Raw genomic sequence first — 25,165 nt, 5'->3', positions numbered from 1 at the left:
TTTGCATATATACAGAAAAAACGGTGCTTATAACACCTTGCAATGTTTTAGAGCATCTCCAGTCGCGTCCCCCAAACGGCGTTTGGGGGACGGCGGACAAGAAATGGGGAAAAAAACTGTTCAGTCGCGTCCCCCAAAGCTAATTAGAGCCTCATTTTGTGTCCGGCATCCCCGGTAGAGACTCTATGTATAGAGTCTCTACGAGACGCCGACACAAAATGAGAGCCTATATGCATGCATGCAGCCCCTGGTCCCCATGCTTAGTCTCTTTCACCACACTTTCTCTCACCTACTTTTCCCACATGGGGTGGTCCACTTTATTAAAATGCATGCATCCGGACCCATGTTGAGGGACGCGGCTGGAAAGGGCCTCTTTTTTGTACAGATTTTTGGTCTCTTTTTGTCCGGCGCGGTCTCAAACGTGCCCCAAATCATTTATGCCGGACGCTTTTTGAGGGACGCGACTGGAGATGCTCTTACTCTTTCATCTTGTCGGTTTGATTTTTACGCTTCCATCTTTAATCGGTTACATATTTACATGACGGCAGGATCAGCCAAGTTAAATTGCAAACAGATTAGGGTTCCTTTGTTTATCAAGAATTTTTTTTTTTTTAAAAAAAGAGAAAACATAAAATTAGATGCCATGGTATGTTGAATTCTACAGGAGAGGTACACAAAGTTCGGAAGAATCAGGTGGATGTCAAACTTGTCAATGAAACTCCAGGAGAACTTCATTTTGAATTACATACAAATCAGACAAGTTCCTTATGGGAAAATCTGAAGAATGTGATTGAATCAAAGGGGGCCTTAGTTCCAGCAATCCAGCAGCAAACAAGTGAGGGCCTTAGTTTCAGCAATCCAACAGTAAACAAGTCAGTCCCAAGTTCCAGGACTCCAAAACTATGCTTACTAGATGATACCCCGCGCGTTGCAGCGGAATTGGTAGAAAGTACCTATTGAATACAGAAAATGTAGAAATATCATAGAGCAAAAAAGCAGCAGAATCTAAAGGTAATATAAATACTGCATAATTTGGATATAGTGTCGGAAAAGAGCATGGTTTGGGATGTTATATGGATATGAGACTTGGAAAGAATCGAGACAACCTGAACTGATTTGGTACATTATAACAAAATGCTCAAATCAGTTGGAAGCAATATGAGGACAAATATTGTGTGCACATAAAGATGCATTGCTCAATTATTATTTTTGTATGCAGACTCATCTGTTCTTTTATACACTTAATTTAATCCATCAACGAACTTGTAGTTCCTTTTGTAGATCATTTCATGTGCATCGGTTCGGACATGCTGAAACTGAGCCGTGTAATGAGCATAAATAGTCGAGTCCCCACGAATTAGTAATTGAGCCTGTTAAAAGAAAAGGCTGCCCGTTAGAAAAAAGTAACTGGCCAGTTATTGGAGCGTGGCCAAGATGGAAATGAGTAACTGTTGGGCAGTTCATGGAAGCTCTAAGGCTGAACATGAGCACATAGACCAACGTAGAAGTAATGCATAGCTGAAAACTGGTGAACCGGAAACCAGATGAAAAATAGATTTCTCTTCTGCACTGATTGTCCATGAACATATACTACGTATGAGCATGTCAGTACATAAACTGAGAATTCACTTCCACACATCACCGCTTGATGCCTGCACAAACTAATAAATTAATGAACTAATGAGATCTTGGATTAGATCTGAAATCGAGTTATGTTTTATCATTCGTTTATGTATTCCACTGCTAACATGTCAACAGTCAACACAACCTCGGCAAAAAAACCTTCCTCAGATCTTGTAATATGGTGGACAACATAAAAGGTGAGGTTAAGAGTTGAAGACAACATTGACGCCAAGGAAGCAGAGCGAGCGCACCTCAAATCCTGTTTTTTTTTTTTTTTGAAACGGGCTCAAATCCTGTTTATAAAGGAGAGAATAAATCAGGTCATTGAGGATTGAATGTGGGTTGGGGAGGTCGATTTGTATCAAGCTTCAGAATTAGCGCAGAACATTTACAATTAAAGCATTGGATGACACCTAAAGCATAATCAATAACATGAATGGATCTGATTTAAACAACAAAAAACAGGCAAATGTACTGTAAAATGAACAGTCAAATATGAACTCACTTGAACGGGGTTAGAACTCCTACCGTGGGCACACCAGGAAGCCTAGGCGAGCACAGAAGATAGAATTCCTCCCATGTGTTGGGCAGAAGACAACAGCGACCTCCGACTGGTGCTGCCGCCGCGCACCGATAACGGCGATCTCCTCCATGCAACGTCGCCGCCGGGAGCACCAAGTGCAGGGGCTCGCCGCATGCCGATGCCGGGAAGGATATGCACCAGGACGTAGATGCATCGATAATGCCAGCGGCCACGTCCGTGTTCTTGCTAGAGCTCAGTTTGGCGACCGGATTGCTAATTTTTAAGAGGCGAGGAAAGTGCAAGGCAACGCCGCATAACCATTGGCCATGTCCGGCCGACGGTCGCCGTGGCGCGAGGGCACGCGGTGGGATGCTGCTAGCGGGCTCGAAAGAGCCACATCTTTCTAGGGAGACGCCATCCCTGTTGGTGTTGTTGCTCGATGAGCTACGTTTTTGGGATGTACTTATAGGAAGATTTGGAAAGGGAGAGAAAACGGCATGGAGAACTAAGACAATGACAGAAGGTTAAGGCGACGGTTCGACTACAAAATTAATTAGTGGCAGTTTCCTTTCAGTGGTGCGGGAAGGCTGACCGGGAGGGACACAGCTTCATGACATGCAACCGTAACTGCACGTAGACACAAAAGGCAAAACGTGATCACCGTAGATGGATCAACCCAGCTAGCAGATCCAATGGACATAAAAATTCAGGCGATGTGGCTCGCTGTGAGACCAGCAAAATGGAACCATCTATTTAGAAAGAGAAGATTAGCCTGCGTGCGCTGGGAGGACAGCCAACGGTAATTTTAGAAGGCGAGAACCACCAAACGCAACACTTGGCATTCAACCTCACGTGGGAAGCATATCATTCTCTCCTTGAACCAGAACACTGAGCTGCATTAGTTTGCTAGGAAGGACATCATTTGACATCTTCATCGATAAGTTCAACAATGCAGGAGTATATCTGTGTAGTTTCACTGCGTTTCACTGCACTGTAAGAAGACTCGACCCACACAATTCCAATACAAGTGTTGAAAATAAAAGGGGAACATAGATCTTCTAGTTTGTGGCACATCAATCATAATGCATATATTGCCTAATTGCCATAGTGGTGCCAGCAATTAGCTAATTTACCATATAAGCTATGACCTCTTCCAGCATTTCTTTCTGAAGAAAAATCCTGATAAACAGAGGGCAAATAAAGAAATTCTACTCCGTTCGTAGTAATTATGACATTGCAATTAAGTTAAAGGTGAGAGTTCCAGGCCATCTGGCGAGGCAAGTGGCATGTTCCACAACACTAGTAAAGATGACAACTCGCTATGATCAACTCAAGAAAATTGCACCAATATTGTTTCCGTTGCTTAGCTGGAGAACATCTAGGTTTCATCTATTTGCATGACACTGCTGTTTGCGGTAACTGTGACAGCAAAATTGCTTAGACTAGTCACAATGGAAGTATCATAACGATATTATCTTCGCAATGCATAGTATCATGTAGTAGTATCATATGTTACATGTATTTAATGATTTGTAGAATCTCAATACAAAAGTGTGTACACGATTTGTTTAGCATTAATTTTTCTAGTTCTACGTGCTATGATACGGTATCTACCTATGATACCACTATCATCTCTTTCATCATTAATTGATGTGACACATCAGCTTTTTACATGCATGTAGTGCATGATACTACTAGCTATGATACTCCCATTGTGAGTAGTCTTATAATCCTGATAAAGAAAAGTGACGGGTCATCTTTATGCGGCAAGCAACATAAACAAAACCAAAAGCATATCATGAGGTGGGTACATTCAGCTGGCACAAGAATCCAAAGACATGTACACCACCGATAAGAAATATGGTTTGCTAACTATGACCAATTCCCACAAAATTGCACCAGTACTGATCAAAATACAGCATCCAGCCATCCACTTCAAGATAGTTAGAATTATGGAACGCAGAGAGTAGCTGACAACGACAAAACATAAATTTATTCTCTTATAGCAACTTAAAGAGATCACCTGCCTATAATACCATCACTGCCATCAAAATGCAGAATCAGAAAGGATTGTACCAAGCTCAAAAATAGAAAGGATTATACCAGTCTACCCTCTGAGAAGTATAGTTGCAGCCAAGGAAGGAAGCTTTCAAGCTTCTGATGGCGCCTTGCTGCTCCGGAAGTCACGCTTGAGCCCAGTGACCCTCTTCATGCACCCGGCCTTGGTCTTCCCAGGCACCGCCGCAGCCACCTTCTCCCACCTCATTGCTGTGTCCTTGGGAAACTCCTTGAGTGCGTTAAGCAGAGCACGGTCATCACTGGCACTCCAACCACCGTCGCCACCATCCCCTCCTCCGGCATTGCCACCTTCGTCGGCATCTGCCGCATCAGCCCTCGGGTCGAGCGGCTTGCGCTTGCGCAGGAACTGCTCGAATGAGCCTCCTGCTGCTGCGGTGGCGCCTGACTTGGCCGCGCGGATGACGCTCTCCGGCGTGCGGCGTCCACCGAACACGGAGGCGATCTTCTCCCAGCGCTGGGGCTCCCCAGCCGGGTGCTTCAGCATCTGCCGCCGGAGAAGCTCCATTTCTTGGTCGGTCCACTCGCCAACATCCTCCTCCCTCTCCCCAGCGTTCAGGACAGCAGCCTCCTGCCGCGCCGCACGCATCTGGGTGGGAGGAGCGATCGGATCTGACGACTTTGGGGGCGGCGGGGCCGCGTTCTGGCGGCGACCCCGGCGGGAAGGTGCGACGGGGTCCGGGGTGGGCTCCTCGGACGGTTCCTGGCCGGGGAGGAGGGTGCCGCGGCCGACGGAGATGTCGCCGCCGGTGGCGGAGGAGGGCGCGAAAGGGGCAAGGAGCAGGGAGAACGCGATCCAGATGAGGAGGGAGGAGAAGACCTGGTAGGCCGCGCCGAGGGAGTAGGCACCGGCGAGGAGGAGCACGGCCGATGCCGCGCAGGCGGCGGTGTGGGGGAGGGAGCGCGACGCGGGGTTAGCCGTGGCGGCGGAGGAGGAGTTGGCGACGGCGTTGGCGCGGGTATGGACGACGCGCGCGCGCGGCTGGGAGTCCCAGTCGTCGTCGATGAACTCCATGGCCGGTGGCGGCGGCGGTGAGGTCGGGCCCGCCGAAAACGAGACGGAGCGGAGAGGCGAGATGCGGAGTCACCGGAAGGATATAGGTCTGGATTTCGGCCAGCCCCGGCGAGGGCGAGGTAATTATTCCAGCCCAGCAAAAACGTGGTCTTCGTTTTGCCCCGCAGGTATTCTGGCCCAGACGATCCCATCAATTTTCTTCAGAGCAGATCTGGAAAGAAACTCGCAGAGTCGCAGGTATGAGTTGATCTCCGGAAGGTTTCATTTACGTTTGAAGGAAGAAAATCCAATATCGAGGCTCATAATCTTAGTTGTTAGAGCATCTGCACCGGGCCCCCAAACAATATCGAGGCTCATAATCTTACTTGTTAGACATCTGCACCGGTCCCCCAAAATAGGTGTCGGTATGGACGTCGGTACTGCCATTATTTATTTGAGGTGATGTTCCTGCACCGGCGCCGCGAATGAGCTGCCTCGATAGAATTTTTTAAGACAAACTAACAATTACTTGCAATTTAATTTTTGTGTCATTAGATATGAATAATATTTTAGGGCAAATTCGAGTAAAACATTATTCACTCCTTCATCCCGGATGACATGTGAAACCTGCATCTCCGCCAAGCGTCGTCGCTCGTAGACTTCATCCTCACGCTGCTGCTCCCGCATCTCCCGCCGCAGCGCAAGCTGCTTCCACCCCTTATGCCGGCACACCTCCCACCGGCGTTGCCGCTACGCCTCCCGGTGACGCTGCCCTGCCTCCAGCATCTGCCGCTCGTTCGGGGGCAAATGCTTCTACGGTCGCCGCTAGCACCACTTCCTCCCACGCCTCGTACTCTGCAAGCTGCGGGTGCTCCTCCACGACTTCTACGGCCGCCTCTAGCGTTGTCTCCTCCCACGCATCGAATATTGGTGGTTTAGATTTTTTCACTACTGGAGTGAGAGGCGGGGAAGGAGGGATAATATAGACCGGCGGCGAGGCGGGAAACCTTCCGCGCGACATCGTGGCGGGAGAGTTTCCTGCCTGGCGTCGTGGCACGAGATCTCCCGTGCGGCGCCCTGTCGTCGCTGATGGCTTTCACGCCCAAAAAAATTCGTCTCGCGAGGCACCGGCGCGCCCGATTCACGCCCTTCGCGAAGGGGCCGATACGAGGTTGTTGGCGCTTCTATTATGCTCGAAAAAGCGCCGACGCTTTTTGAGCCGCCCCGGTGTGAGCCTATTTTCGATGCCGGCCCCCAAAATGCTATCGAGAACGCTATCGGGAGCGCCGGTGGAGATGCTCTTATGATTTATGTTTTCAGATCAAGGTTGCCACGAGTGTCTTGCTTGAACCCCAGGATTCATTGTTAACGTTGAAATAAATGGGCTAATATTTCGGAATTTAACTAAATCTTAAAACCCACATAGTATGTGGTAGTCCATATCAGTTTGAGCATATATTGTTGGCAGCTCATAGTGGAGTGGCAAGAGGTAAAAGTGCAACAGCAGTCTAGTACAAGAAATTTTACTAAATTTGAAAAAAATTGTGAAAAAACTAGACTAATTTATAAGGTGGGTTGTTCCACCACTAATAAGTGAGTGAGAAGAGGAGTGACAAGAGCTCACAAGTGTTCTTTGTGGTTGCACTGCCACCGTTTCTTACTCCATCCCGCTTGTCAGCGTGAACCAGCAAACGGGAGAGCATCTCTCTGAAAGCACTCTTTGCGATCTTATACGAGAGATTAGGTTTTTGAAAATGCTCTACGCGAGTGTTCAAGTTTTTCATCACGGGTCGTCTACCGGATAAGTCAGACGGTTCTACAACCGATCGGTATGTGCGACATAACTGATATCTTTAGCGATGTCTATTCTACTCTATTCTACCGTATGTATTGTTGCGGTTCATGTTAATTAATGCATCTAGCTAGTGTGTTCGAGTTTAACATGATAGTAGTGGCTTGTTTTCATGCTTAATATTCTGAATTAAGCATAGTTATATTGACTAATTATCCAACAATTAATCCATGTAACCTTTTCTGTTACTTAATAAAGCATGCAATCCGGAAAGAAAATCTCTCAACTTGAAATATTTTCGATAAGCCGAACAAAACCCCCACGTAGCTCGGGCGACACAGGTGGCACACCAAATCGTTGGTCACCGCGCCCCCTCCCCCCCCCCCCCCTCCCTTGACTAGCGTCCTCTCCCCTTGCCACATTGGTGATAACTACGGGTGCCGGTGAGGGTCCCCAACGATACGATGATGATGGCCCGAAAGAACATTGGCAGTGACAACTCTAGGTTGATGGCTCGTAGGTCTGGCCCGGTTACGTCTCCACGTTAATCTTTGTCCGACTTATTGGATAAAATAACAAAGAAAGTTATATGCATCGATGTATGCAGAGGTTAGGCATACAAGGATGAAGGGGGGGTCCCTAACAATCACCTCGTCCCTTGGTAGGCTCCAATCCAGAAGACAAAACCGTAGGTCGATTGACAATTGAGTTCTGAGCAGGGGCGTATCAAGCCGGCCACATGCATCAACATGATTTCAATACAAGAGGGATATGCTTTGTCAAAGTAAATAAGAAAAGGAGGGTATCTTGCAGGACTTGAGTTTAGCTAGTTCCAACTTAGAAGAGAAGGCTGGGAGAATGATGGAAGGAAGAAAAGTTTTTTCTAATATAAGACATTTTAGATATTTAAAATTATCAAGATACAGATCAAAATGAGTGAACCTGTGATGAAGAAAAAAAGAAGTAAAATAGGAGTATCTTACATAACTAAATCATCGAAGACCCTCAAAACTGGCAATACTCGAAGTTGAAGATATCTCACTTGGTGCCATTGGGGGCGTGAGGACGGGCGATAACGCCCGGCGTGGGGCGGGAGACAGGCGAGAGCGAGGCGAGACGAGAGCGGGAGGCGCCGGCGCTGGCGCCGGGCGGTATCGCCCGCTCCCGCCCGCCTATAGCCCGCGTTGGAGGCGAGAGCGGGGCGAGAGGGAGGCGATAGCGGTGCTAGTGGGGGCGGTAGGGAGGCGGTAGGGAGGAGAGAGAAGTGAGAGCTGGCACTATAGCCCCGTGCACTGGCACCGTGGGGTGAGAGTGGGGTGAGAGTGGGGGTAAAAGCTGACGTGGCGAGGCTATAGTGGGGTGATGCATTGGCACCAGCCTTATACGGAGTACTCTACATTAGAGTAACCAGATATGCATGAAATTCTTAATAACTGAAACATCCAAATATCCATTGATAAGCAAGTGAAAAACTCGACAGACAATAATACGATTCAGTTGCTTATGGAGCACTGGTAGAAAAACAGGCTTCCGTCCAGCACCATAAGTCGCGAAGCTAAAGGAACCGCGACTAATGGGACCTTTAGTCGCGGTTCGGGTGGCGAACCGCGACCAAAGGCTCCGGGCCCAGGGCGCACGATGGCCGACCGGGTGCACGTGGGGGCTTTAGTCGCGGTTGGCCGGGCCAACCGGGACTAAAGCCCCTCCCTATATATACCCATCCAGCAGCCAACACTTAGCCATTTGGAGCTATTCTCTTCACAAACTTCACAAGTGAGTGTTAGGTTTGCTTTTGGTTCCTCTTATGCACATAAGGTGTTTGATGAAATGCCCCAAGAGCATGAAACAAACATGATATGAAGTGTTGGAGCCACACTTGAGCTTTCTCATTTATTTTTTCCTCCTCGATCGCGGTTAACAACTTGAACCTTTGATGTGTCATTGATAAAATATGCATGTGTGTAATTCATTGTCTAATTTATATTGTTTGTAGCTAGTTAGTTTAACAAATGCATGATGGTTAATTATATATTTTATATTATAATAATGCAGATGAATCGGCAATGGATGTACGGTAACCGACTCTCCGGCGAGTTCGATGACGGGTTTGAAAGATTTTCTCGTAGTGGCTAATGCGAACAAGCAGGGGGGTTTTGTTATCTGTCCATGTGTTAATTGTAAGAATCAGAAGGGTTACTCTTCCTCAAGAGATGTTCACATGCACCTGCTGAAAGTGCATGGTGCCCCCATGTGTGGTTTTGGTAATTAATGACAATCCCTATGGACTAATGTTTGCATTGAGTTATATTTGTAGGTGTTGTCCATAGGTAATGCTTGAACCATATGTTGGCTTCAAGGTTGCAATAAGAAGAAATTGTTGAAGGATATCAAGTGTCAAGTATGTCTTGAAGATGAAGTATGTCTTGAAGATGAAGATGAAGTGAGCCCTCAAGTTATCTCAAGACATCAACATGATGAAGAATGAAGAAATGAAGTGCAAGTTCAAGATGAGCCATCTCGAAGAGATCCTTTGCTTGAGTCTTGCCATCCATATGGTGATCATGGATATGTGAAGATGCGCCGAAGAAGAAGCTCTCCCATGGTGGATTATGGGGGAGCAATCCACAAGACTTCGTCAAGAAAGCACAATCAAGAAAGGCGTTCCATCTTGTTGTGATCAAGATCGTCATCATCGAGCTCAAGAGGAACGCGCAAGGATAAGGTTTGCTCTTGGTAGAGTTTCTTTCTCACCGGTCTCATGGTGTAGTTGGAGACCGGTTTATAGTTTAGTTGCCGTACTATCAAGAGGGCTCTCGAGTGAGTAACTCGATCGTATCGTTGGGAGAGAGCTCAAATCCTTTGCATCCTTGCATCACCTTTCTTGGTTGTTATTTGGGTATTATCCATGTGACGTTTTAGAGCTTGTGCTTATTCTCATGACAAGCTCTAGCTCTTCGAAAACGGATTTTGCATAGATCTCTTGTTGCGTTTTCGAGTTTGGAGATTTTCTCGGTTTCTCATGTTGAGGTGTTGCACCTCTAAATTTAATAGAAAATCACCCCAACTAGTTTCCATATTTTCACTTTTTGTTGGGTAGCTCTTGTCGTCTTCTTTCCAACAAAATTGGTTTCGTCTTAATCCGAGTTTCCAAACTCTAGATATTGTCTTTTGAAGTTTGTCTTTATATTTGGGTTTAAAAGAAAGAAAAGTAAAAGAAAGGAAAAGGAGAGGAGGGGCAGCCGCCGGAGGCACGGGCGGTACCACCGGCCTCACCATGGCCGGAGCCTCCGGGCTCGGTACCGCCCGCGGTACCGCTAAGGCGCCGAGTGCCACAGAGAAGCTCCAGGGCTTTGGGGAGGTTCGGCGGTACCCCGGCCGGTACCATGGCCGGAGGCTCCGGCCTCCCCTCCCGGCCCGCGCGCCCCAAGCCCCGCCGCGCTGCTCTTCCATGGCCGGTAGTACCGGCCCTTCCTGGCCGGTACCTCCGGCCTCCCCTCCCTGGCCGCAGCACACCACCTCCGCCGCCTGCTGCCTACACTGGCCGGTAGTACCGGCCCTACCTGGCCGGTACCTCCGGCCTCTCCTTCCTCGCGCGAGGCAGCCTCCAACGGGCAGATTTTTGGGGACTCCCTTTTAAGCCCCCTCTCTCTCCTGTTTTTCTTTACCCTCACTCACTACTTCTTCCTCCTCTCTCCCTCAAGCTTTTCCCTACCATTGTTGTTCATCCTTGAGCTTGAGATCTTTCTCCCCTTCCCATGATTCTTGCATCTATTTGAGAGAAAGATTGAGGGGATCTAGATCCACACTTTGACCAAACCAAATCATCTCTTTGTGAGTGAATCTTTGGGATCTAGATCTTGGGGAACTTTGTGTTCTTCTTTTGTTCTTCCTCTCTTATTCCCCCAATAGCTTTTGTAGCTTTGTTGGAATTTGAGAGAGAAGGACTTGAGCATCTTTGTGGTGTTCTTGCCATTGCATTTGGTGCATCGGTTTGAGTTCTCCACGGTGATTCGTGGTGGTGAAAGCAAGAAGGTTGTTACTCTTGGGTTCTTGGAACCCTAGACGGATTCTACACCTTTGTGGTGATTTGTTGGGAGCCTCCGATTAAGTTGTGGATGTGTGCCCCAACCTTTGTGTAAGGCCCGGTTTCCGCCTCGAAGGAAATCCCTTAGTGGAACCGTGACCTAGGCCTTTGTGGCGAGGGTCACCGGAGATTTAGGTGAGGCGCCTTCGTGGCGTTCGGTTTGTGGTGTTAGTACCGCATCTTGGGGTGAGGCCTTTGTGGCGTTGGTGTGCATCGAGCAACCACACCTCAAGGTTCGGGAACACTAAGCAACCGCACCTCTCCACCGGAGATTAGCACTCGCAAGAGTGTGAACTCCGGGATAAATCATCGTCTCCCGCGTGCCTCGGTTATCTCTATACCCGAGCTCTTTACTTATGCACTTTACCTTGTGATAGCCATCGTGCTTGAAGTTATATATCTTGCTATCACATAGTTGCTTGTATTGATTAGCATAAGTTTGTATATCTTGCTATCACATAGTTGCTTGTATTGCTTAGAATAAGTTGTTGGTGCACATAGGTGAACCATAGTATATATAGGCTTTGGGCTTGACAAAGTAAACGCTAGTTTTATTCCGCATTTGTTAAGCCCATCTCGTAAAAGTTTTAAATCGCCTATTCACCCCCCCTCTAGGCGACATCCGTGTCCTTTCAATTGGTATCAGAGCAAGGTCTCTCATTCTTAGGCTTCACCGCCTTGAGAGTAAAGATGTCGGCTAGGGGATTAGCGCACAATAACTTGTTTATATTTGATGGCACAAAGTATGATCTATGGAAAATTTATGTGCTTAATATTTTGCGGCGTATGTCCTCGGACATGGAGCGATTTCTTGACATGGGTTTTTCTTCTCCTAAGGATCCTCAAAATTTATCTCTTGAGGAGGAGAAAAACTCTTGTCTCGATGCTCTTGCTTCTCATGTGTTTTCCATTGTTGTGAGCAATGTAGTTACTTCTTCAATCATGCCTTTTGGGAGCGCTCATGAATTATGGACAAAGCTTCAAGATAAATATGATGTGTCCAAGATTATTGAGGATGATTGTATTGCTTCCACTTCCGGCCGTGATGAGTTCTCATCTTCATCCACTTCACCAAAGTGTGGTAAGACACAAGGTAATGATATGGTGAGTGGTGATGAAAATTGCAATGTTGATATTGAGCTTACTATTGATGATTCGTCATCTCTATCTCATTGCAATGCTTCATCTTCGGACTTAAACACGTCTAGCACTAGAAATGATTTACATGCTTGTGTTGATAGTCCTTGCATATCATGTGTAAATTGCTTGAATAAATCTAATGATGATATGCTTGCATTGTCTTGTGGCCATGATAAAAATGCTTCTATTTCCTCTAGTTGTTGTGTGTCTAACAATGTAGAGGAAACCAAAGATTCTATTGGTCAAGACAAGATCTTGAAAGGAGCCTCAAGTAACTCCTCCTCTTTATCTCACGGTCCTCATATATGCCTTATGGCCAAGGGTTCCACGGTACCTCCTACCATGGAACCCAATATGTCTCGTGGTGATAAGGATGAGGATGAATATGAAGAAGAGGATTGGGTTGTCTCTCTACGCGATAAGGGTAAGAGCGTATTCAAGGTTATTTGCAAAGATAAAATTGCTAGCACTCACTTCTTTGAAATCTTGACTACCGCTATTGAGAGCCAAAAACTTATTTGGATGCATGAGAACACCATTGATAAAAAGGGTGCTCTTGAACGAGAATATGCCGATGATGTAGCATCATTAAAAAATGAACTTGAAGAAGAACAAACCATCAAGGAAGCTCTTGAGGAGACCTTTGCTCTAGAATTGTCTAGAGAAAAGGAAAACCATGATAGAGCTCTTGAGATGGCAAATGAACTAAAGCTAAAAAATGATAAGCTTGTGTTTGTTAATGCTAAACTCCTTGAGGATTTTGAGCAACTCAAAAAGGGCTCAAGGGTCATTGAGAGTGCGCTCACCAAACTCACCGAGTCGCATGAGCAACTTAAAGCTTCTTATCTAAAAGAGCATGCCAACTTGCCTTCTCCTATTACTACTAATATTGATGCTTGTGCTACTAACTCTACTTCTTGTGAAGCATCTATCTTGAAGGAGAATGTTGAGCTAAGGGCTCAATTTGAGTTGCTAACTTGCAATTATGGGAAATTGGAAGAAAATCATGGAAAGCTTTCTCGCTCCCATGAGGATCTTCTAGCCTCTCATGATAGGCTAAAGTTAGCTCATGAGGCTATCATATTTAAGGCAACACCTTGTAAGCCTCATGTGGATACTAGCACTACTACTCAAAATGCTATATTGCCATGTGCTAGTCCTAGTAATTCATCCACTCATAATATTGCTAAATCTTGTGATGAATTATCTTCCTTGTCTTGTTGCTCTAACAATGAAGATTCTACTTCCTCTAGTACTTGTGTTGTTACTAACCATGTAGAGGAAATCAAAGAGCTCAAGGCCCAAGTCACTTCTTTGAAGAATGACTTGGTAAAGGGTCATGAAGGAAAATGCAAACTTGACACGATGTTAAGTGTGCAACAATCCCCCAATGACAAGAGTGGACTTGGATTCAACTCCAACAACAAGATCAAGTCCAAGAACAACAAGATTAAGAAGGGCCAATTACAAGTCAAAGACCCGGCCAAGATTGTTTGCTTCAAGTGCAATATTGAAGGGCACCATGTTAGATCTTGCCCTTTGAAGAAGAAGCAAAAAGGGAAGCGGCCCCAAGCTCAAACTCATATTCAACCTCAAGTTGAAGAAATGCCACTTCCCAAGAAGAAACAAGCCAATGCTCCCATTGTGGAGAAACCTAGTGAGAAGAAGGAGAAGAAAAGAACTTGCTACATATGCCGTGAAAAGGGCCACATCTCCTCCTTGTGCACTATTGGTACCTCATCCAACTCTATCACCATTGATGATGTCTATTCTCTTCGTAAGGATAAGGGTGGCAATGTGTTTGCCAAATTTGTTGGTGCTCAAAGTGGTGTCAAGAAAAGAACCATTTGGGTTGCCAAGTCTATTGTGACTAACCTCTTAGGACCCAACTTAGTTGGGGACCAACAATCCAAAATTTGATCAATAGGTGCTTGTTGGAGGGCATTGGAGACTTGGCTACATCATGAAGAATTAAGGGATCTTCATCATTTATATTATCTCAAGCCAAGTCTTTTGATTATCTTGCTACTATCATATATCCAATGTTCCTCCTTGCGGTAACATGTTCTCAACTCATTTATATTGAAAGTTACTCGCCCCTTTGCATGTGTTAGTTTTGTTCCTAGCATGTGTTTGTATATGTTGTGCTTCCTACTTGCTTTTCTTGAGAAATCAAGTCTATGTATGTTGGGTTGCACACCATGTATTTGTGTTTGTGTTGGAGCCACTTTGCATCTTGTTGTATCTTATATGGCTCTTATGAGCGATTAATGGACTATCCCATTTTGGGGGAGTGATATTCCTTTGGGAATTTCATGATCCTAACAATGTGTGTTCATGAGGAATATCACTTAGAATTGATATTGCAAGATTATCTAGTCTCTATGTGGTATGTCATCTTCATGAGAAATTCAAATTCTAATGTCCATTAATATCTCTAGTTGGATCTTATTTGCCTCTTGTGAAAATAAATTCTTTATCACATTATGGGGGAGTAATAAGCTTTGTGCATATTACAAGCCTAGAAAATGTGAACATTCGAGGTTGTGTCACATAGAATTGATATTGTAAATTATCTCTCATATGTGACATGTTTTCTCAAACAAGTTCCAATTTGCTTAAATGGCTTCATTGCTAATATCTTTGTGGATCTTATTTGTGAAAGTTTTTCTTGGCATGGTTTTTCACTACGTGTCCCTCAATATTTTTTTGGAAAACCATGTGCTTCAAGTCATACTATTAATTGCTTCGCATGTTGGTATGAATACTATTAATTGCTTTGCATGTTGGTATGAATACTATTAAATGCCTTGCATGTTGGTATGACTAAATGAAGCTATCAAGAAACTATCTTTGCATGATGGTTAACTCTTATCTTTTACCATATGCTTTGTTCGTTGTAAATATGATCTTATGTATACCTACAAACTACCACCGGGAAATATTTCCTAATACCTCTTGTCCTAGGACAATTGGTAATCAATTATGAGGTAGATATTTATTGATCATATCTACATTGGCTCTTGTATTTATTTTGCCTTATTTATTGCCATGAATTTGTTGTGCTTTGACTCCCATGTGTCTTCCTTGCATCTTATGGATCTAAGTTGTCTATTCAAACTTTCTTAGCATTGTTAGAAGATATAGGTAGCGTGATGATCCTAGTTTTGTGCATTTTGTATTCATATAAAAAATCCTTGATAATGCACCAAACTTGGGGAGCTCTTCTATATTATTAGAATGCTTAACATCTCTTGATCTTTATCAAAAATTGGGTTTTGGGAGACATAAAATTTTCTTTTTGGTACTTTGTGCCATCATAAAAAAAATGTCGAGGGTTTGGTTTATTTGTTGGAACCTTGCTCTCTTGGGAGTTGGTTATCTCATTCATTTGTGCTTAGGTTTAATTAGCTTCTTATAATGAGATAAGTCTTTGGAGTCAATCTTGTGTTGATTTGATTCTTTGATATAATTTGGACAACCATTGTCTCTTGGTTTATTTGGTGTTTTGTCCAAATTGTATCTTCCTTTGGTTCTTGATAGTATTGTGCATGCATATTTAATTTATGTATATCTTATGGCATGTGTCACTTTCTTTGATCCAATATATAGGGTAAACTCCATCAAATCCTAATTTGACTAAGATGTGCATGAAATTCAATTTCATATCTATATGCACATAGAATTGTGGAGTTTGTCCTATATGTTGTAGTGTGTCTAACTACTTCGGACCCAATTAGTTTGGGGACCATTTTGTACTTACCTTTGTGTTAGGTACAATGGATATGCATTGAATGCTTGTCTCACTCTTGGAAAGAAGTGATGACTCAATGGTAACGTGAGGCAAGTTAGGATGGTCAACGAACACATATCTACTACATCCACACCAATGCTATCTTGGTAACAAGTATCTTCTCATGCATACTTTTCTTGTATCCAACCTTATGGTTGCATCTTGGCATGAATCTCTTGATTTGCAAATATTGTGCTTCTTGCAAAAGTCTTAACGAAACCTCTTTATTGCAAATGTGAGTAATTTGAGATGAGTACATATGTTGGGAAGTATATAAAATCATGCTCATGATTCACCCATCCCATCTATGCCTATCTAGCAATTTTATTGCATATCAATTCCTCAAGCCTCTCACATGTGCAATATCGATTAAAGTATAAATTGAGTTATTTCTTTTAGTATCCTCGTTTGTGATACTTGTTGCCTTTCTCTAAATGCATCTCAACTAACTTCTATCCCTTGTTGATATTTGTGATGTATTTTAGATGTTTGTGGTTGAAGTTCATGAATGTTCAATAAGACAAAATTGAGCCATTGGCCATGCTATTAAAAAAAAAAATTCTTATTGGGATATTGCATGACTTCATTTTGGGATATCATACTATATTTCTTGAGTATCCATTTTGTGTGTGCATGTTTCTTTGTGGATAAATATCTTTGTGATATTGCTCACTTAGAGAAACTTATACACATAAGAGATGATACATCTCCATTTGATATCTTATTTATTTGTTGCATGTTGATTGGTCATGCTAAGCAATATAATTCATTGAAGACTATGATGATGCTTTTTGCTCATCCTTGTAATAGTCTTATAATATGCTTTATCATGCCTTTCACATACCCTCTTGGTTGAGTCTTTTATTATGGTGCCTCCTACTTTTTGCTCAACCATTTGTTTGTTGCAAGTGTTAAGCTTAATTTTCTATCTATGATCTATTGCAAATGTTTGTGTCTTAAATGGTAATGAGGGAGTGAGGATTCCATGTTATGCATATTGTATTCAAATACAACATTTTAATTTATGCATGTACCTTGGGGAGCTTCCTCATTTAATTTAGAGCACTATCTTTTGGTGATCATTAGAGTTTGATTCACTTGGTATATTTTGTTTTTGAATGATATTATGGGAGTAATGATTCCATGTTTGTGCACTTTATACTCCAATGCAAATTGTCTTGTTTTGTGCACAAACCTTGGGGAGCTTCCTCATATTATTTAGAGCAATCTTCTTGATCTTATCATAATATCTATTTTTCTTTTGGTATCTTCTTTGTGGTTCATTTGGTTGCTTGCTTCATTTGTTGAAGCTTCTTGACTTTGTTATCCTTTTGCAATCTTTGATCCTATCTATGGTGCGATTCCTTCCGAATATTCGTAATTGGATATGTGCATTTGATTCCACTCAAATTATGAGAAATGCACACGCTATGGAGGAACTCTCACTATTTTGGCCTTCTAAACTTTTCACCCATTTCGGCAATTGGTGCCAATGGGGGAGAAGTTTGGAGGGTTTAAGGGAATTTGGTTATGTCTTTGCTTTGTGCTTAAACATGTGCCTTTATTGCATTGCATCTTGTTGCTTTGCATAGTTGAATATTTAGAGGAAACTCCACTAGGCTTTGAATGCCAATATATGCAATGATAGTCAAGATCATTCACACATGCATATATTATGGGGGAGTTTGCTCTATAGATTCAACTTATTTGTTACTTAAATTCCTTATATAAACCCTCTCAAAGAGATTGTCATCAATTACCAAAATGGGGGAGATTGAAAGTGCATGGTGCCCCCATGTGTGGTTTTGGTAATTAATGACAATCCCTATGGACTAATGTTTGCATTGAGTTATATTTGTAGGTGTTGTCCATAGGTAATGCTTGAACCATATGTTGGCTTCAAGGTTGCAATAAGAAGAAATTGTTGAAGGATATCAAGTGTCAAGTATGTCTTGAAGATGAAGTATGTCTTGAAGATGAAGATGAAGTGAGCCCTCAAGTTATCTCAAGACATCAACATGATGAAGAATGAAGAAATGAAGTGCAAGTTCAAGATGAGCCATCTCGAAGAGATCCTTTGCTTGAGTCTTGCCATCCATATGGTGATCATGGATATGTGAAGATGCGCCGAAGAAGAAGCTCTCCCATGGTGGATTATGGGGGAGCAATCCACAAGACTTCGTCAAGAAAGCACAATCAAGAAAGGCGTTCCATCTTGTTGTGATCAAGATCGTCATCATCGAGCTCAAGAGGAACGCGCAAGGATAAGGTTTGCTCTTGGTAGAGTTTCTTTCTCACCGGTCTCATGGTGTAGTTGGAGACCGGTTTATAGTTTAGTTGCCGTACTATCAAGAGGGCTCTCGAGTGAGTAACTCGATCGTATCGTTGGGAGAGAGCTCAAATCCTTTGCATCCTTGCATCACCTTTCTTGGTTGTTATTTGGGTATTATCCATGTGACGTTTTAGAGCTTGTGCTTATTCTCATGACAAGCTCTAGCTCTTCGAAAACGGATTTTGCATAGATCTCTTGTTGCGTTTTCGAGTTTGGAGATTTTCTCGGTTTCTCATGTTGAGGTGTTGCACCTCTAAATTTAATAGAAAATCACCCCAACTAGTTTCCATATTTTCACTTTTTGTTGGGTAGCTCTTGTCGTCTTCTTTCCAACAAAATTGGTTTCGTCTTAATCCGAGTTTCCAAACTCTAGATATTGTCTTTTGAAGTTTGTCTTTATATTTGGGTTTAAAAGAAAGAAAAGTAAAAGAAAGGAAAAGGAGAGGAGGGGCAGCCGCCGGAGGCACGGGCGGTACCACCGGCCTCACCATGGCCGGAGCCTCCGGGCTCGGTACCGCCCGCGGTACCGCTAAGGCGCCGAGTGCCACAGAGAAGCTCCAGGGCTTTGGGGAGGTTCGGCGGTACCCCGGCCGGTACCATGGCCGGAGGCTCCGGCCTCCCCTCCCGGCCCGCGCGCCCCAAGCCCCGCCGCGCTGCTCTTCCATGGCCGGTAGTACCGGCCCTTCCTGGCCGGTACCTCCGGCCTCCCCTCCCTGGCCGCAGCACACCACCTCCGCCGCCTGCTGCCTACACTGGCCGGTAGTACCGGCCCTACCTGGCCGGTACCTCCGGCCTCTCCTTCCTCGCGCGAGGCAGCCTCCAACGGGCAGATTTTTGGGGACTCCCTTTTAAGCCCCCTCTCTCTCCTGTTTTTCTTTACCCTCACTCACTACTTCTTCCTCCTCTCTCCCTCAAGCTTTTCCCTACCATTGTTGTTCATCCTTGAGCTTGAGATCTTTCTCCCCTTCCCATGATTCTTGCATCTATTTGAGAGAAAGATTGAGGGGATCTAGATCCACACTTTGACCAAACCAAATCATCTCTTTGTGAGTGAATCTTTGGGATCTAGATCTTGGGGAACTTTGTGTTCTTCTTTTGTTCTTCCTCTCTTATTCCCCCAATAGCTTTTGTAGCTTTGTTGGAATTTGAGAGAGAAGGACTTGAGCATCTTTGTGGTGTTCTTGCCATTGCATTTGGTGCATCGGTTTGAGTTCTCCACGGTGATTCGTGGTGGTGAAAGCAAGAAGGTTGTTACTCTTGGGTTCTTGGAACCCTAGACGGATTCTACACCTTTGTGGTGATTTGTTGGGAGCCTCCGATTAAGTTGTGGATGTGTGCCCCAACCTTTGTGTAAGGCCCGGTTTCCGCCTCGAAGGAAATCCCTTAGTGGAACCGTGACCTAGGCCTTTGTGGCGAGGGTCACCGGAGATTTAGGTGAGGCGCCTTCGTGGCGTTCGGTTTGTGGTGTTAGTACCGCATCTTGGGGTGAGGCCTTTGTGGCGTTGGTGTGCATCGAGCAACCACACCTCAAGGTTCGGGAACACTAAGCAACCGCACCTCTCCACCGGAGATTAGCACTCGCAAGAGTGTGAACTCCGGGATAAATCATCGTCTCCCGCGTGCCTCGGTTATCTCTATACCCGAGCTCTTTACTTATGCACTTTACCTTGTGATAGCCATCGTGCTTGAAGTTATATATCTTGCTATCACATAGTTGCTTGTATTGATTAGCATAAGTTTGTATATCTTGCTATCACATAGTTGCTTGTATTGCTTAGAATAAGTTGTTGGTGCACATAGGTGAACCATAGTATATATAGGCTTTGGGCTTGACAAAGTAAACGCTAGTTTTATTCCGCATTTGTTAAGCCCATCTCGTAAAAGTTTTAAATCGCCTATTCACCCCCCCCCCCCTCTAGGCGACATCCGTGTCCTTTCACTTGCTTCGGCACGGTTTCATGCCAAGCTATAATTGTTGGACCAAGCATGGAGAAAGAGGGGTTATAATGGAAGAAGATGAAGAAGGGGATGATTTCATCGATGAAAGCTATCTTGCTCATTTCGGTGATACTTTCATGGAGGATGCTGAAGGTGAAGGGGAAGGTGAAGGGGAAGGTGAAGGGGAAGGTGAAGAAGAGGCACGTGATGATCCCGTTGATGATCTTGGTCGGACCATTGCTGATGCACGGAGACGCTGCGAAACTGAAAAGGAGAGGGAGAATTTGGATCGCATGTTAGAGGATCATAGGAAGGCACTCGTACCTCGGATGCGATGATGGTCCGAAAAAGCTGGGCTGCACACCGGATTTGCTGAAATGGAAGGCACGGGCGGGTGTAGCCGACTCGGCATTTGAAAACTTGCTGAAAATGTTGAAGAATATGTTTCCAAAGAATAACGAGTTGCCCGCCGATACGTACGAAGCAAAGAAGGTTGTCTCGCCCTCTAGGTTTAGAGGTTCCGAAGATACATGCATGCATCAACGATCGCATCCTCTACCGCGGTGAATACGAGAATTTGAATGAATGCCCGGTATGCACTCGCATTGCGTTATAAGATCGAGGCGATGACCCTGGTGACGATGTTGAGGGCCGAAACCCGGGAAGAGGGTTCCCGCCAAGGTGATGTGGTATGCTCCTATAATACCACGGTTGAAATGTCCGTTCGGGAACAAAGAGCATGCCAAGTTGTTGCGATGGCACAAAGAGGACCGTAAGTCGGACGGGGAGTTGAGACACCCCGCGGATGGAACGCAATGGAGAAAGATCGACAGAGAGTTCAAAAAATTTGCAGTCGACGCAAGGAACATAAGATTTGGTCTAAGTACGGATGACATGAATCCTTTTGGCGAGCGAGCTCCAGCCATAGCACCTGGCCCGTGACTCTATGCATCTACAACCTTCCCGCTTGGTTGTGCATGAAGCGAAAGTTCATTATGATGCCGGTGCTCATCCAAGGTCCGAAGCAACCCGGCAACGACATCGATGTGTACCTAAGGCCATTAGTTGATGAACTTTTACAGCTGTGGGGCAGACCTGGTGTCCGTGTGTGGGATGAGCACAAAGAAGAGGAATTTGACCTACGAGCGTTGCTTTTCATAACCATCAACGATTGGCCTGCTCTTAGTAACCTTTCGAGACTGTCAAATAAGGGATACAATGCATGCACGCACTACTTACATGAGACTGAAAGTGTACATTTGCCAAATTGTAAGAAGAACGTGTACCTTGGGCATCGTTGATTTCTTCCGAAAGGTCATCCGATGAAGAAAGAAAGGCAAGCATTACAACGGCAAGGCAGATCACCGACCGAAGCATGCGGAACACACTGGTGCCGAGGTATTTGATATGGTCAAGGATTTGAAAGTCATCTTTGGAAAGGGTCCGGCGGACAATCGGTTCCGAAGGGAGCCGACGGGCACGCAGCCATGTGGAAGAAGAAATCTATATTCCGGGAGCTAGAATATTGGAAAGTCCTAGAAGTCCGCTCCGCAATCGACGTGATGCACGTTACGAAGAATATTTGCGTGAACCTCCTAAGCTTCTTGGGCGTGTATGGGAAGTCAAATGATAAAAGGAAGCACGGCAGGACCAAGCAAAGTTTGAAAGACCCCGATGACCGGCATCCGGAACGGTTTCAAGGTCGTGCCGGCTACGCTCCGACCAAAGAAGAGAAGGTCATCTTTTTTGAATGCCCGAGCAGTATGAAGGTCCCGTCCGGATTCTCGTCCAATATAAAGGGAATAATAAACATGGCGGAGAAAAAGTTCCAAAACCTGAAGTCTCACGACCGTCACGTGATTATGACGCAATTGCTTCCGATTGCTTTGAGGGGCTCCTGCCGGAAAATGTTCGAGTAGCCATTGTGAAGCTATGTGCATTCCTCAATGCAATCTCTCGGAAGGTAATCAATCCAAAAGTTCTACCACGGTTACGGAACGATGTGATCCAATGTCTTGTCGGTTTCGAGTTGGTGTTCCCGCCATCCTTCTTCAATATTATGACGCACCTCCTGGTTCACCTAGTCGATGAGATTTCCATTCTCGGTCCTGTATTTCTACACAATATGTTCCCCTTCGAGAGGTTCATGGGAATATTAAAGAAATATGTTCGTAACCGTGCTAGGCCAGAAGGAAGCATCGCCAAGGGCTATGGAAATGAGGAGGTGATTGAGTTTTGTGTTGACTTTGTACCTGACCTTAAGCCGATTGGTCTTCCTCGATCGCGGCACGAGGGGAGACTAAGTGGAAAAGGCACGATCGGAAGGAAATCAACGATATGTATGGACGGCCATTCTCCGACCGAAGCACACCACACAGTTCGACCAATTCCAGCTTGGTGGCTCCGTACTTTGAGAAACACAAGAATATTTTACGCTCGGACAACCCTGGGAAGCCTGAATCCTAGATTAGGAAGGCCCACATGGAGACTTTCGGCAGTTGGTTGAGAAAACATTTAATGAATGACGAACATGTTGTAGATCAGTTGTACATGTTGGCCAAGACACCATCTTCGACTATAACGACTTTCCAAGGGTACGAGATAAATGGGAATACATTTTACACGATCGCCCAAGATAAAAAGAGCACCAACCAAAACAGTGGTGTCCGCTTTGATGCAGCAACCGAGAATGGGCAAATACGATGAGGAGGGTAACAAGATTGCGGAAAACAAGGAGAGGTGCAAGCTAGTCAAACAGTTCGCTCTTTATAAGATGTCCAACGCATTCCGGAAATACAAGCAAAATCTAGCCCATGACTTTGTCAAGCAGGGCAAGACTCCGGATTTCAAAGGACAATATGAGAAACTACAACATGATTGGCCAGAATTTGTGAAGCAAAAGAAATCGGAGCAGTTCCTTGAAATATCGAAAAAAAATAAGGATAATGCGGCCAAGAAGGAGTACAATCATATTATGGGGCCAGGAGGGTATCGCTTTTGGCAGCCTAGGTGGGAGAAGGTGGAGAACGAGCTGAGGGCGCGAGGAATCCGTCCAGGTACGGAGGGATGGGACCCAAGGGCCAAAAGCTGGTGGTACGGGCATGGGGGATCGCTGAACCCGGAGACAGGGGAGTGTGTTTACCGGGGCAAAATAATTAAACCCACCCAAAAGCTTATTGAGGCAATGAGGGATGCTCAAGAGGGGAGGATCAAGTTCAACAGAGAGAACGACGCGCTGACAAAAGCCCTCGGGAATCCTGAACACGGAGGACGTGTACGAGGCATGGGGCACATTCCGTGGAAAGTAGGGTTCCCCCAGAACGATGACCCGTACGGTTACAGAAGCCGTAAGAGAAAGATGGATCGGGAAGCAGATGTTGTGGCGCGGTTGGCATCGGAAATGGATGTCATGAAGAAAATCGTGAGTGTACTAGTAGCCGAAAGAGATGCAGCTCGGGCGCAGCATGAAGATCATCCATTGGATCTCGGAAGCGGCCAGCAGCGGAGAAGCAGCGTGGCTTCCACGGAGGCCCCATCGGCTGGTGCACCGACGATCGAAATTACCGCACCGGAGCCTCTGGTGGTCGAAATTACTGCACCGGAGCCTCCTCGCTACCCCGTGGACGATATAAAGGAGATGAAAGCATGTCATCCGTATTATCCTATCGGGAACATGTCCATGAAGGTAGCCATCGGCGAGTGCTTTACCACCTGGAGCACTCCACCACAACAACCCCATTCAAGATGGCTATGCTCGTGTCACGGTGGAGGACATAGTCCAAGGGTTTGAGGACCCGGACATTGACATTGCTACACCTGAAGGGGCGACAAGACTTGGAGATGTCAAGCGCCGATTCATTCTATGGCAGAAGAAGTTTATCAAGTTTCCGGTCGAGGCGCCAACAAGTCCACCCCCTACGGTGGTGGTGGTGGCGGCGGTGGCGGTGGTGGTGGTGCTTCACCTACACCTCCTTCACGAGGGCCGACGCCGCCCCCAATTCACCTCCGGCGGGTAAGCAGCCACCGCCCCTAGTCCGCCCGGGCGGGTAGCGCACGCCGCCCCCAATCCACCTCCGGCGAAGAAGCGAAGCAGCGAGTCCTGGATTATTAACCCGGACCCTTACGTACCTAAGAAAACAAAGGTACCGGAGCCATCACTGAAGCCTCTCCCCACGAGGCCTTGGGAATGTAGTGCCGAGGAAGTCGAGGCGGGCGCAGCTGCTGATTTAGAGAAATGGAAGGCGAGCTGCAAGAAGAAAAGAGAGCCCGAGCCCAAGCCAGTATTTTCTGATGAGCAAAAGAAGTGGGCTAAGTCATTTTTGAACACACCATCCCAAGCCGCAAAGAATCTGCCTGACGACTATGCACGTGAACTAAAGAATCAGGCACGCATATTCAAGGAGAAGAAAGAGGAGGCCGATAAAGCGGAATTACAAAGTGCACAAAGCGGGAAACGAGTTGTTGCCCAGCTCGGGGAACAAAGTAAACAATCGATTGCCCCGCTTATAGTGACAGCCGCCGGTCCGGATGCCCCCGAAATCATAGAAGCTGCGGCAGCACAGGGATTGACTGTAACGAGTGCCGAGAACAAGCGGCCAACTTAGGTATTACTCTTCGTGAACTGTTAGGCCTTGATGAGGCGCCGAGTGCAGGAGGTAGTACTTACATATGTGAAGAATGGGCCTCTCGTCGAGCCTGCGCAGGAAGAGGATCTACCTCCACAAATGAGAGGTCTGCTGAAATGGTACAAGGGTTACATAAAAAATAAAAACGCCAAAGAATATATTTTTGCGGAAGTTGGATATGAGCATCAATTCAAACAAGTACTCGTACAAATTCATATGAGTGAATTGTTCCAGCTTTTCAATCT

General features: G+C 45.5%; 1 protein-coding gene across 1 annotated transcript; it reads right to left on the bottom strand.

The window, feature by feature from the left end:
- Positions 1-2,954: 2,954 nt before the first annotated feature.
- Positions 2,955-5,237, bottom strand: LOC124682936 (transcription factor MAMYB-like). Its single transcript, XM_047217535.1, has 2 exons — positions 4,250-5,237; positions 2,955-3,109 (listed from the first exon to the last, which is right to left on the bottom strand). The coding sequence occupies exon 1, from the start codon at positions 5,235-5,237 to the stop codon at positions 4,296-4,298; it is 942 nt and encodes a 313-aa protein (XP_047073491.1). The 3' UTR covers positions 2,955-3,109; positions 4,250-4,295.
- Positions 5,238-25,165: the final 19,928 nt, after the last annotated feature.

Source organism: Lolium rigidum, chromosome 1, assembly GCF_022539505.1.
Source record: "Lolium rigidum isolate FL_2022 chromosome 1, APGP_CSIRO_Lrig_0.1, whole genome shotgun sequence".
NCBI classification, from domain to species: Eukaryota; Viridiplantae; Streptophyta; class Magnoliopsida; order Poales; family Poaceae; genus Lolium; species Lolium rigidum.
The sequence above is the reverse complement of the archived record's forward strand: the minus strand, read 5'-3'. Positions and strand labels throughout refer to the sequence as shown.

Excerpts from the sequence above, each read along its gene's own strand:
- LOC124682936 (XM_047217535.1), bottom strand. The coding sequence starts at position 5,237 with ATGGAGTTCATCGACGACGACTGGGACTCCCAGCCGCGCGCGCGCGTC.